The sequence below is a fragment of the Embiotoca jacksoni genome, unplaced genomic scaffold (assembly GCF_022577435.1).
Source record: "Embiotoca jacksoni isolate LCO1_2020_lvr unplaced genomic scaffold, fEmbJac1.0.p SCAF_76, whole genome shotgun sequence".
Lineage (NCBI taxonomy): Eukaryota > Metazoa > Chordata > Actinopteri > Embiotocidae > Embiotoca > Embiotoca jacksoni.
The window spans coordinates 478,171-490,000 of record NW_027185432.1 but is presented as its reverse complement, the minus strand read 5'-3'; the positions used below and the strand labels follow the sequence as shown (position 1 = coordinate 490,000).

The 11,830-nt window shown below is 44.6% G+C and overlaps 1 protein-coding gene across 7 annotated transcripts in view; it reads right to left on the bottom strand.

Moving 5' to 3' along the window:
- hdac5 (histone deacetylase 5) overlaps positions 1-11,830 on the bottom strand; it is a 57,751-nt gene that overhangs the window by 13,344 nt on the left and 32,577 nt on the right. For 4 of the 7 annotated variants that reach the window (XM_069177650.1, XM_069177649.1, XM_069177651.1 and 1 more), the window contains 12 exons: positions 10,341-10,591; positions 10,082-10,241; positions 9,793-9,898; positions 8,025-8,158; positions 6,836-6,967; positions 6,638-6,747; positions 4,652-4,768; positions 4,161-4,272; positions 3,428-3,574; positions 3,142-3,335; positions 2,937-3,055; positions 2,626-2,821 (listed from right to left, as the gene is read on the bottom strand). In XM_069177650.1, the coding sequence (XP_069033751.1) occupies positions 2,626-2,821; positions 2,937-3,055; positions 3,142-3,335; positions 3,428-3,574; positions 4,161-4,272; positions 4,652-4,768; positions 6,638-6,747; positions 6,836-6,967; positions 8,025-8,158; positions 9,793-9,898; positions 10,082-10,241; positions 10,341-10,591 (1,778 nt within the window). The remainder of the gene's footprint in view (positions 1-2,625; positions 2,822-2,936; positions 3,056-3,141; positions 3,336-3,427; positions 3,575-4,160; positions 4,273-4,651; positions 4,769-6,637; positions 6,748-6,835; positions 6,968-8,024; positions 8,159-9,792; positions 9,899-10,081; positions 10,242-10,340; positions 10,592-11,830) is intronic. The other 3 variants (XM_069177645.1, XM_069177646.1, XM_069177647.1) reach the window with 3 other exon arrangements.

Genomic DNA, 11,830 nt, shown 5'->3' with positions numbered 1-11,830 from the left:
ACACGACTCGCTGAGGACACTTCAACTGATCTATAACTTCCAAGTCTGTTTCCTGTCTGCACAAATAAACAAATGATGGAGCTGCATGAAATCTGAAACATGTCCAACCATCAGTGACGTCCTGCCCACCGATAGCTGTAACCTGACTGCACCACAGGCCTGTCAATCAAACAGACACGCCCCCAAAAACAGGTCTTCTTGAATCTTCTTTTCTAATGAATGAGGGATTATTTTCAGATGGACCTCCAGAAAACTAATAAGAAGGAGTGACTTTAGCTAACAACACCGAGATAACTGATGGACACATTTTATTGACTTTGGATTTGATCAGAGAAGTTGAATGGGAGTCTATGGAGCCGGAGGCTTTTTGGAGCCGACCTCTAGTGGCACTCGGTGGTATTGCAGCTGAAGACACTTCTGCATCAGTCTCATTTTTCAGACCTGGAAGCTACGAACTCTTTTATAAACAGTCTGTGATCCAAACTCAGGCAAACCTGTCTGCTTTCTAGATGCATTGTGGGTAATGTAGGCATCAGACTTCAGTGTTTCCACTAGGCAGACAGCCTCTGGGTCTTTTTTGGTTTTTCTGATAATCTGGTCTAATTTTCTGCAGTTTGAGGTTGAGGTTTTATCCATTAATAGATTAATTGTAGGATTTTATTGGGCTTTTTTTTTACACGCATGTAACAAATGAACTCAAGTGACATCCCCCCTTGTCCACCCCACCTCATGTCAGTGAGGCTCCGCCCTTCTGAAACAGACATGCAGCCGAGCAGAGCAACACACAAAAGCACCAACGACTCTCACATTGAGCTGAAATAAAATGGGCGCACAGGAACGAAGGAAATAACTAGTAGTTACTGGATGTAACTACAGTTCTATGAGTACGTCATTTCAAAGGAGCTCCTCTCAGCGTGAGAAATATGAGCTTTTTATTGAATCAGTGCAGCAGTCTCGTGTCCGCACACTTTTAAACTGATGCTCTCTGCCGAGCGGTCGGAGCATCAAACCCGCTCAGTCAAATTTAGTTGATTTAAAGTCCTGTACTTCTCACTGAGAGCAGATCAGTTATGTAATGAGCGCCCGATAACCAGAAGTAAACTCAGGAGTGACGCGTAAAGGCTCCTCGGCTCAGAGCTCCGACGCGTGAAAACAGCTGTGCGAGGGCGGAAAAAAAAAACACACCCGAAGCCCTTTTCCAGGCTGAGACTGCAGTCGGAGGCCGAACATGAGCTGCGGTGAATCAGAGAGCGAACACGCCGCCACCGCTGGAAACCGCACACGGGCAGATGGAGCACCGCAAGAGGGCGGTGATGATTCATCACTCTGTGGGACGATGCTGCTGCGTAACCAACGGTAACCGGTCAGTTTACCGCTGGCCTGAGACAGACCAGCGGCACCACCGGCCCTCCTTCACCTGACGTAGAGCTCAGCACTCCGACCGAGACCGAGCTCCGGTACCTCTGAACATGATCCAGACGTGTTCACAGACACACGCGTTCACGTTCACAGTTTTCTTCATGTTAGGATTCGGTTTGAACCACCTGAGAGACTTTCAACCATTCATCAGTTTCTAGTTTGTTTATTCACTCTTTATCCATCACTTTTCTCAAATATATACATTTTTACCTCATTATTCAAACTATTGATAACTTTTCTCATTAATTACAGCTCGTATTTTGAATGTTTATCCATTCATTTTAGATCATTATTTCACCTGTTTATCGATTGCCTCTACCTAATATTTTGATCATTAATATTTTACTTTTAGCTTTTTTAACTTTAATTATACATTTTTTAATCATTTCACCGATTTATTAGGGCCCGAGCACCGGTGGTGCGAAGCCCTATTGTTTTTTAATTACTTGCAACCATTCATCAAAAGTCACTTTCAGTAAATAATTTTCATTTTAATATTCATTTCCATTCGAGGAAACTATTTCTCAATAACAACACGAGTTACAACTGACTGACAGGCTGATGTGCTGTAGACTCATCCTGTTACTATAATATTATAAAAATACATTTAAGCAACCCTCCAGTTTCTACTCCTATGATAAAGGTTATTTTTTTTAATAATTTCTTTAATTATTGAGTAAATTAGATTCTGTTCGTCACCATCTTGCTAGTTCAGAGTGGTTTGGAGCAGGAAGTGACCATATTTGGACGAGCTGGGGGAGGAACCAGCGGTGGATCTGACTGATCTGATTGGAAACCTGACGATACTACGTCCCACCCATAGCTGTAACCTGACTGCACCACAGGCCTGTCAATCAAACAGACACACCCCCCAAAACAGGTCTTTTTGAATCTTCTTTTCTAATGAATGAGGGATTATTTTCAGATGGACCTCCAGAAAACTAATAAGAAGGAGTGACTTTAGCTAACAACACTGAGATAACTGATGGACACATTTTATTCACTTTGGATTTGATGAGACAAGTTGAATGGGAGTCTATGGAGCCGGAGGCTTTTTGGAGCCGACCTCTAGTGGCACTCGGTGGTATTGCAGCTTAAGACACTTTTGCATCAGAACCATTTTTCAGACTTGAAGCTACGAACACGTGAGGATGTGAGTGTATATTTCTTTGATGTGTGGTTAAGTCTCTTTAGCGAAGAATTTACCTGTGGGTAGCCCCCCCTCTCCTCTTCATCCTCCTCCCTCAGCTGGATTATGTCTTCGTCCTCTTCCTCTTCGTCCAGCTCGCTCTCCGTGCTCTCCCCTTTCACGTGCACACTCCCCAGCTCCTCCTCGCCCTTCACGTGCACACTGAGGGGCTCAGACGAAGGCGTGCTATCGTCAGACCCCTCCTTCTGAAGCCTGATTGGATGAAACAACAGGGTGGATTTAACAAACACATCCAGGTGTTTACGATAACACACATTAGAGATAAAAATAAAGATATCGATCAGTTAAAATGTCAGAAATGTCTCACCTGTGGAGGCCGGCCACGCCGTCCTCCTCCTGCATATCATTGGTCTCTGTTAGCTCCTCCTCTGTCTCTTCTGGGTGAGTGGGCGGTGGCCTTGGAAGCTCCACCCCCTTTGATAGCATCTAGATACACAGGGTTGATTTAGTGTGGACGTGCCCGTCTGTGTGTGTGTGTGTGTGTGTGTGTGTGTGTGTGTGTGTGTGTGTACCTTGTAGTGTTTCTCCAGGAAATGCTGGTGCTGCTGTTGGACCACCAGCTGCTGCAGGGCCTGGGGCGACTGGGGCAGAGGTGCACTCTGGGTACGAGCCAACGGCCTATGGCGAGGCAGCTTGTTGACTGCCCGCATGGCACCGGACACGCCCCTCTCTGCCGTAACCAGCGGCGACTGGCTGTACATGGGGACTGGGGGGAGGGAGGGATTTACAGCATCAGGACAACGAGTCGGGCACGACAGACGGACACTACAATCAATCCTACGTGTGTGTTTGCAGCACCTAGCATCGCCGTCTGCTGCCTGGCCTGCTCCAGCAGCAGCACATGCTGCAGCAACGAGGAGTGGGCTAGATGAGAGGTGGGAGGCGGAGTCTCGCTGTCATGACCCACACCTGCACACAGGAGCCAATCATGTGTCGTTCCAGAAACTACATTCACAAACCAAGCAAAGAGCAGTTTTATGAAGCAAACGGAGCTTCTTTGGACAATTCAATACAGAAATAATAAATAAATCATAATAATAGAAATAATCATAAATAAATAATCAGAACTGGCCCTGTGATAGAATGGCGACCTGTCCAGGGTGTACCCTGCCTTTGCAGTGAGCTGGGATAGGCTCCAGCCCCCCCATAATAGAAATAATAATAAATAAATAATCTGCTCCTCAGGATAACACATTGCTCTTAAAAACATTTGAAATAGCCTCGATATGTTTTTTTGCAGCGGTTTTCTTGCAACTATGTTCTTGCTAAACACGGAGATAAGTAAATTAGAGAGCCGGTGTTACACTGAAATGTGTCCCCCATCAGTCTGTGTCCTGCCCTGATATTCTTCCCCTCACTGTTGACTAAACAGAACCAACTGAACCAACACAGGCAGTGACATCATCAGAGTTCAGTGCAAGACCGCCTGGACGCTGTAGTGACTCACTGTCGCCCCCTAATGTGCAAACTTCCTGCACGTCTAACAGAAAAATTAACGCTGAATGAGTAATTAAATTATGTTTGAGCTCACCTGCAGGAAGAGAGGAAGTGGAGAGGAACTTCCCTGTTAGAGCCCCGCCCCCTCGAAGTGATTGGATGGCTTGGAGCTCCGCTTCCTGCTGGGCAGACAGCTTCTGGGGATTCTGTGAGGGGAGTGTTACCACGGTTACCACACCAAGTGGTGACAGCAGGTCATGTGACATCGCTGGTGCATTGTTGGTACATAACTGATAAATTTATATCGATGGGGAACACAGAACCTCCAATTAAAGTTCAAACAACAGGCCACACACACACACACACACACACACACACACACACTGAGCTGCAGTACAATGTGCTATTGTTTCCAAAACTGATTTTGAGCTTTTCAGATTAAGATGGAGAACATGTCAGGTGGTGTTTGTCTCTGTTGACACAGAGGAAAGAAATAATAAACCTACATTTGATCAGTGTGATGTAGGAGTGTGCGTTTGTGTGCCTCTGTGTGTAGGCGAGTGTGTGTGTGTTGCATTGACCCACCGTGATGTGTGTGTTGGCAGGGAGGCCCAGGGAGATGTTTGGCAGGGACGGGGAGGTGTACAAACTCAGAGGACTCAACGTCCCATCAGCCCCCAGCGTCTGGTGGAGAGACCTCAGCTGCAGACAGACACACAGACGGGTCAGTGTGGGTGTCCGAGGTCCAGAAGATAAACTGGTCCAGCAGATTCATCCCACCTCATATTTACAACATGTATACAACACTTCAGACCTCCGGCGTCATACATGTAAAAACTAACGTGCACATACTGGGATGAACAACAAGCGTTTTCACACCGCAGGAACTGCTTTTTTTAAGAACCTTTTAAGTTCCTATAAGTCTGTTTTGTGGTACTTTTTTAGCTCCTCCCTCTGTCTGGATACTCCCCCCTGTTACCATGGGAACTGTGGTGACACACAGGAACACAGACAACTGCCTGTGTTTAAACCAGTGTAAACGGGAAGCGAACAGTAAACTACAGCTGCCAACGAAGTTTAAAACAAAAGAAGAAAGTTTCAACTGGAGACACACGATACTGAGAAATGGACCGACAACAGATGTGCAAGATTTATTTAGTCTGTAAACATCGGAGGAAATAAAGCGTGACTTGTATTCAACAAAGATTCATATGAGAAGTGGCTCCGCTGACGTGCTGCTGCAGCGGTGGGATGCCGTTGGAAGCACCGCAGGTTGTTCTGGATGTTTCACATAAAGTGTGATCGACAGGTTCCTGCAAATGTTTCACAATAAAAGCCTTGTTATGAAAGGGCTTTTAGTTTGAAAAATACAGGAAGTGTTGCGTTTCTATTAACCCGTAATGATTAAACTGACAACGCAGATGACAGCGGATCATAACGAGGCTTCAAGTGAATCAGCTGATAACATCTTGAATGTAATTATGATCAATTTAAACCGCTCCATTTGTTTTTATTGAATGAAACACTTTGGATCTTCAAACTGGTGAAAAATGTTCATGAATTTAAACCAGATCAAGAAAACTGAAACACTTCCTCAATGAGAGAAATAAGAGGCGGAGCGTCGCCACAGCAGCAGCGATGTCATCTAACAGTTCCTGTTGATGGTGAGAATACAAACAGAAAAAGGCCTCAGAACCTCTTTAGTTGTGGAGGAAGTTCCTCTAAAGAAAGTCCAAAGAACTGTTTGGTCCAAAAACTCCTAATAAGGACAGCGAGCCAGATGTTCATACCAGAAGACCGTTTCCACGGAAACAGAAAGCCTTCAACACATTTGTTCCACAGTAATTCAAATTCACCTCAAAGGCCACCGGTTACCTGACAGACATAATGCCTTACAAGACTTATTTATATTTATGTGCCGTCCTCCTACGAGCATCGAATACTTTCCTCGTTTAATATTAATAAAATAATCAAACTCACTGTATTTCATAACTTCCTGTCAAACTCAAAATATAATTTTAATTTACTTTGCGGGAAGAAAAACCTGTTCGACAAACAGGTTTCAGGACGTCGTGTTGGTCATGCAGTGATGCATGCAGCTTAAGAACTTAATGTTTCTTTCTTCTCATCAACATAAACAAAGGTCAGTTATAAAGTTTCATCTGTTCTGCTGCATCTCCTGGTTTTATTAGAAAAAACAGTGAATTCCTGATAACTGCCCTGCTGACCACATGCAGCCATATTTCCCTTTTAAGTTTTCTTTATGCACATCAACAGCTGGACTGACAGATTCATTTCCAGCATAATGACGGTAAAACAACCTGTCGTTTGGACTTCAATTCATTATCAATAAATATAGTTTTTTTCTGTAGCAGTTATTCACCCATTCTGTTCAATTTCATGTTACATTTTATGTTATTATGAAGCATTTTCATCACCACGCCCTTTTTGATCTCTAAAGTGATGTGACCCCCACTGCCCTGCAGGGGGCGAACTGGAGCCGTATGTTCAGATGACATGAACTGGGTGGACCAGCCTTTAACCTGAGTTTGTAGAGTTGTGAGTGTGTACCTCAGTCTGTATGTTGGGGACGGATCCCGTGTTGCCGTTGGCGATAGCGGTGTTGGAGCTGTTGGGACTGCTGGGACCGGAACCGGGAGCACTGTTACAGAGGGAGGAGACTGGAAGGACAGACAGGAAGTCATTTCACTCAGTCGTTCACGCTCACCTCTCCCTTCTCTCGGGGTGAAAACGTGCGTCTGCCTTCACCTGATATCTCGATGGCTCTCTTCTTGAACGTGCTGATGACCGTTCCATCCTTCCTGCGCAGGAGAGGAGAGCTCCGCCTCTCCGCCACCTTCTGCTTCAACCGGGACCGCACCTTCAGGTTGGGCTCCGAGACTGGACGACAGGTGAGAGGAGACAGTTAGAGAGACGCAACGTCACTGAGGACAGGAAGTCCAACGTGTTGCAGGAAGAAGTTTAGAGATGCAAGAAGACAATACATTTAAGTTGAAAGGTTTTTCTGCGTTGATCTCATCTTGTTGAGGTTTAACTTTATAGCCTCTGGTTCTGTTTGAAAGAGTGTTTAATGATTGTATATTGTTAGCAGGAGACTGTTAGAGAAGTCGTCTGCTCATCCTACATTACATTTTGCCGGCTCATTCTTGTGCTGAATGAGGACCTACAGTCGGCGTATTTTAAGATACCTTTAGTCTAAACGTCAGTAGGAAGAGGAAGGAGGAGGAAGAGGAAGAGGAAGGAGGAGGAAGAGGAAGAGGAAAAACATGCAGATTGATTGGCGCCATCTGTCTAAACAGTAAAGATCCGGGAACACTGGATCTGTTGAGCTGCTGACCCAGAAGCAGTGACGGAGACTTCTCATTGAAGATGTTCATCCGTCTCTGCAGGGACCTGAATGCAGGATCCCCGGACATACTAAAGGAATCAGCATCACACAGCACGCTTCCATTTCACAGGGACTTAATCATATAAATATAAATATAAAATGGTAAAACTTTATGATTCCTCTATTTAATGTGAACAGATACAATCCAATAATAATAATACGAGGTCCAATCAAAAAGCGCAGAGACGTCACGGTGCACGGAGATGGGCGGAGCTACAACGTTACCATGCCTTTTTTTTTTTTTTTTAAAGTAACTTCCACTGTTATCTCTGTACACTGGATACGTGCCATGATCTCAAAGCTCGACAGACAACAGTAATGAAGTGGGAGGGGTTTAAAACAGACAGAACCCTGACCTTTGACCTCCTATGTAGAAGGAAAAAAAAAAGCCTCCAAATTTTGTCAGATCCACCTGAAACAGTGTGTGTATGTTAACTCTACGTCTGCCTCCTCTCTGATGACTGACTGACACACGCACACACACACACACACACACACACACACACACACACACACACACACACACACACACACACTGTCTCGTCCTACCTGTCTTGCGTAGGGGGAAGTCATCTTTGCCCTCGTAGTTGCCCATCAAGGGGGGCAGTTTGTAGGAGGGAGGAGTTCCTGGGGTGTTACTCTGAGGAGGAGAGCCCTGCTCCAGGGAGGTGTGCTGGGCTCCCCTGCAGACACACACACACACACACACACACACACACACACACACACACACACACACACACACACACACACGAGGAGGTGTGTCAGCTGTTTGGTAAACCTTCACATTACTAACTGATTAATTGCTGCATTAATTTCATTTTCTTTCCTTCTTTGTTATATTTCCCAGAATGCCTTTCCTGATACTTCCTGATACTTCCTGCAACCATGAGTGTGAAAATATTGTTTTGTTAATTTCGATCAGTGAAACATCGACTGGACTCTGCTGCATGTCATGTTATATTTAATGTGTTCATTTGTAACATTTACCAAAATAAGAGACCAACAGTGGAAGATGGCTCACAGACGAGTTTCAACATGCATCATACACGCAGTGTTTACAGCTGAGTCTCCAGACAGAGGTTCTCATGAAGTTACCTAAATGATGGGAGTGGCTTGCTGTTACATACAGTAAATATACAATCAGTCCTTGCAGGAGTTCTTTTGTGATTGTTGAGATCAAAAATGTTTGATTGTCGCAGATTTTCTGAATATGTCTATGTAATTTTTTGATTTTTAAGGCAGTTTTTTGCGTAAAATTGCAGGAATTAGAAAATATTGCAAGTCGAGAAAGAAAAATTAGATTTTTTTTTTTTAAGCCCTACCTGATAAAGGAATACATCTGTAATCACTTCCTCTGATAATAATCATGCTGCACATCTCAGAAATATTTTAGTTCTAATCTTATTTTATTTATTTATTGAACTTAGAGAACCGTGAGGCTCAAAGTCCCGACAAGGTCCTAAAAGCTGCGTATGTTTCCAGAACAGACCGTCTATGACTGGAATATAGAAACAAGGACTACATCAGCTGTCAAAATAAGAGCTTTAGATGCTGTTTAATTCATGTTCATTCAACACATAGACCTGCTGGATGAAACAAACAAAGAGACGTCTCTGACAACTGGACGTGTGGAGAAAACTCATTTAACATCCAGTAATATGGAATCACTTGTTTGATAATAAACATATAATCACATAATTTTAATGTGAAGACTACATTTCCCACAAACCCCATCACTTTCTGTTTCTCCTCTAGTTCCGGTTTCCTCGGGTGAACAGAGTTTTATTTGGTGATGAAAACAGGAGCAGAGACTTTCTGATTGGAAATGAGGAGTTATTTTTGATAATAGAGAGTTTTGTTTGAAAAGATTTACCTTATGTTTTAATAGTTTCAGCACAGATTCTGATCTTTTGCAGAAAAATCGCTGGAATTTAAAAAAATTGCAAACTCCCGTAAATATTGTGGCATTTGCTTAAATTTGTGTTACTTATCGCAATCACAAGATCATGATCTCCTGGAGGGACTAAACAATAAGCTATTTATTACATCTGGATGTATATCTGCTCGGTAACTACTTTAACTTTGTGTATTATTTATTTGTGGATTTTAGAGTCACTTTGTGCATTTCTCTTCTCCCCCCTTGTTTAAATCTGTAAACTGAAGCTGTGACATCACAAACTTTCCTCTCCTCGGTGTTCATAAAAATAAATATCTCTTATGTGAGGTCGTAAATTTGAGCTTTGGACATCTAATTAAACATGGAATCAAACCGTCCACCTGCTAGTGAGACACCTTCGTACACAGAAATGCTCACCAGCACTTTGCGGAGAAGGAATGGTTCAGTCCTCCAGGACCCGGCTCTTTCTTACTGAGGAGGAACTCCTGCAGCTTCAGCTTCACCTCCGTGCTGGCGATGGCACCTTAAAACACACAGACACACAGACACAGACACACAGACACACACACACACACACACACACACACACACACACACACACACACACACACACACACACACACACACACACACACACACACACAGAGCAGTCAGGACCCGCCCCGTCCGTGCAGCAGCAGCCTGACGACACAGCAGTGCGACCTACTCTCTTTGCCCTTCTCCTTGTTCCTCAGCATCAGCAGCTGCTGCTCCAGCCGCTGCTTCTCCTGCTCCTCGTGCCTCTGCTGCTCCAGTTTCCTCTTCTGCTCCAGCTCCTGCTGCCGTTTAGCTGCCAGCAGCTCCTGTTGTTGCTTACACACACACACATGCAGCCACACACACACACACACACAGGTCACTGAACGCCTCCCGGGACGGATCGGTGGACCCGCCGGGCCGGGAGCGCGGCACTGTCGTGGACTCACCTTTAAATGCTCCTGCAGCTGGACTTCGTGCTGTCTCGTGAGCACTTCGTGTTTCTTCTGAAACTCGGCGAACAGCAGCTGCTTCTGCAGCTCCTGCTGCTGTTTGAGGAGGACCAGTTCCTGCTGGAGCTGCTGCTCTCTCAGGCTGGTGTCCACCGCCGCACCCCCGGACAGAGACCCCCCCCTAGATTCTGTTCGCAGGTCCACCGGGCCGCCACCGCTGCCTCCTCCTCCTTCTCCCAGACTCCCTCCTGGAAATGGAGCAAACGACAGAAGGTCAAACTTTACTCATTATTATGTCATCTCTGTGTTTGTTGGAGAGTTTTCTGTCTGTTGGTTTAAAACTTATTAAACTGTTATTTTGGAGTATTTCTTTTTCCATCATTTTATTTATATTTATTTTTTAACACTGATGGTGTGAGAAGCACTTCAAGAGTCACATAGACAGAACGCTGACTTAGTGATGTCGGTTACACAGTTAAAGTGTTTCGCAGACATACAGCCCACCAGAGACGACAGGATCACAGCTTCAACCTACATCAGCGCCTTGTTTCACTCTTTTCACTCTAACACACACGTCTGAGTTGTGCAGTAACTGAGTGGGACTAGATTCATCTGCATGTGAGGCGTTCAGGGGACATCTGTTAACCTGGGTGTCACTCTCCCCCTCTAACTGCGTGAGCCTCTGCATGAACACTACGGGACTGAATGATGGACAGTTTAGAAAAAAAAAAGGGATCATTTTTCTTCCTTGTCAAAGCCTGGTGACTACATTACCCACAATGCAATTCTAAAATCAAAGATTCTTGTGTGTTGTGTGAAAGCTCAAGTTGAGGTGAGGAGCGAACTAGAGGTCTGTTAAACACACGTCTTTACAACCCCAGTTGTTTTTATTTCTTCATGATTTTAGATTTTGTCGTGTTCATTCCAAACTGACAGCGACTGAAGTGACACCTCCGAGTTAATCACCAGATTTAGTAAAACTCAACAAAGGCCTTCACAACTTCATATATGAAGATTCCTCCTGAAACCAATCAGAATCATCAGTGATGAACGTTATGAAGCGTCCAGTTCAGATTTTGTCCCATCACCATCTTTGCTAGTTCGGAGCGGTTTGGAGCGGTTTGGAGCAGGAAGTGACCATATTTGGACGAGCTGTGGGAGGAGTTAGCGGTGGTTCTGACTGATCTGATTGGAAACCTGACAATAATATGTCTCGCCCACCGATAGCTGTAACCTGACTGCACCACAGGCCTGTCAATCAAACAGACACGCCCCCAAAAACAGGTCTTTTTGAATCTTATTTTCTAATGAATGAGGGATTATTTTCAGATGGACCTCCAGAAAACTAATAAGGAGGAGTGACTTTAGCTAACAACACCGAGATAACTGATGGACACATTTTATTCACTTTGGATTTGATGAGAGAAGTTGAATGGAGAGAAGGCTTTTTGGAGCCGACCTCTAGTGGCACTCGGTGGTATTGCAGC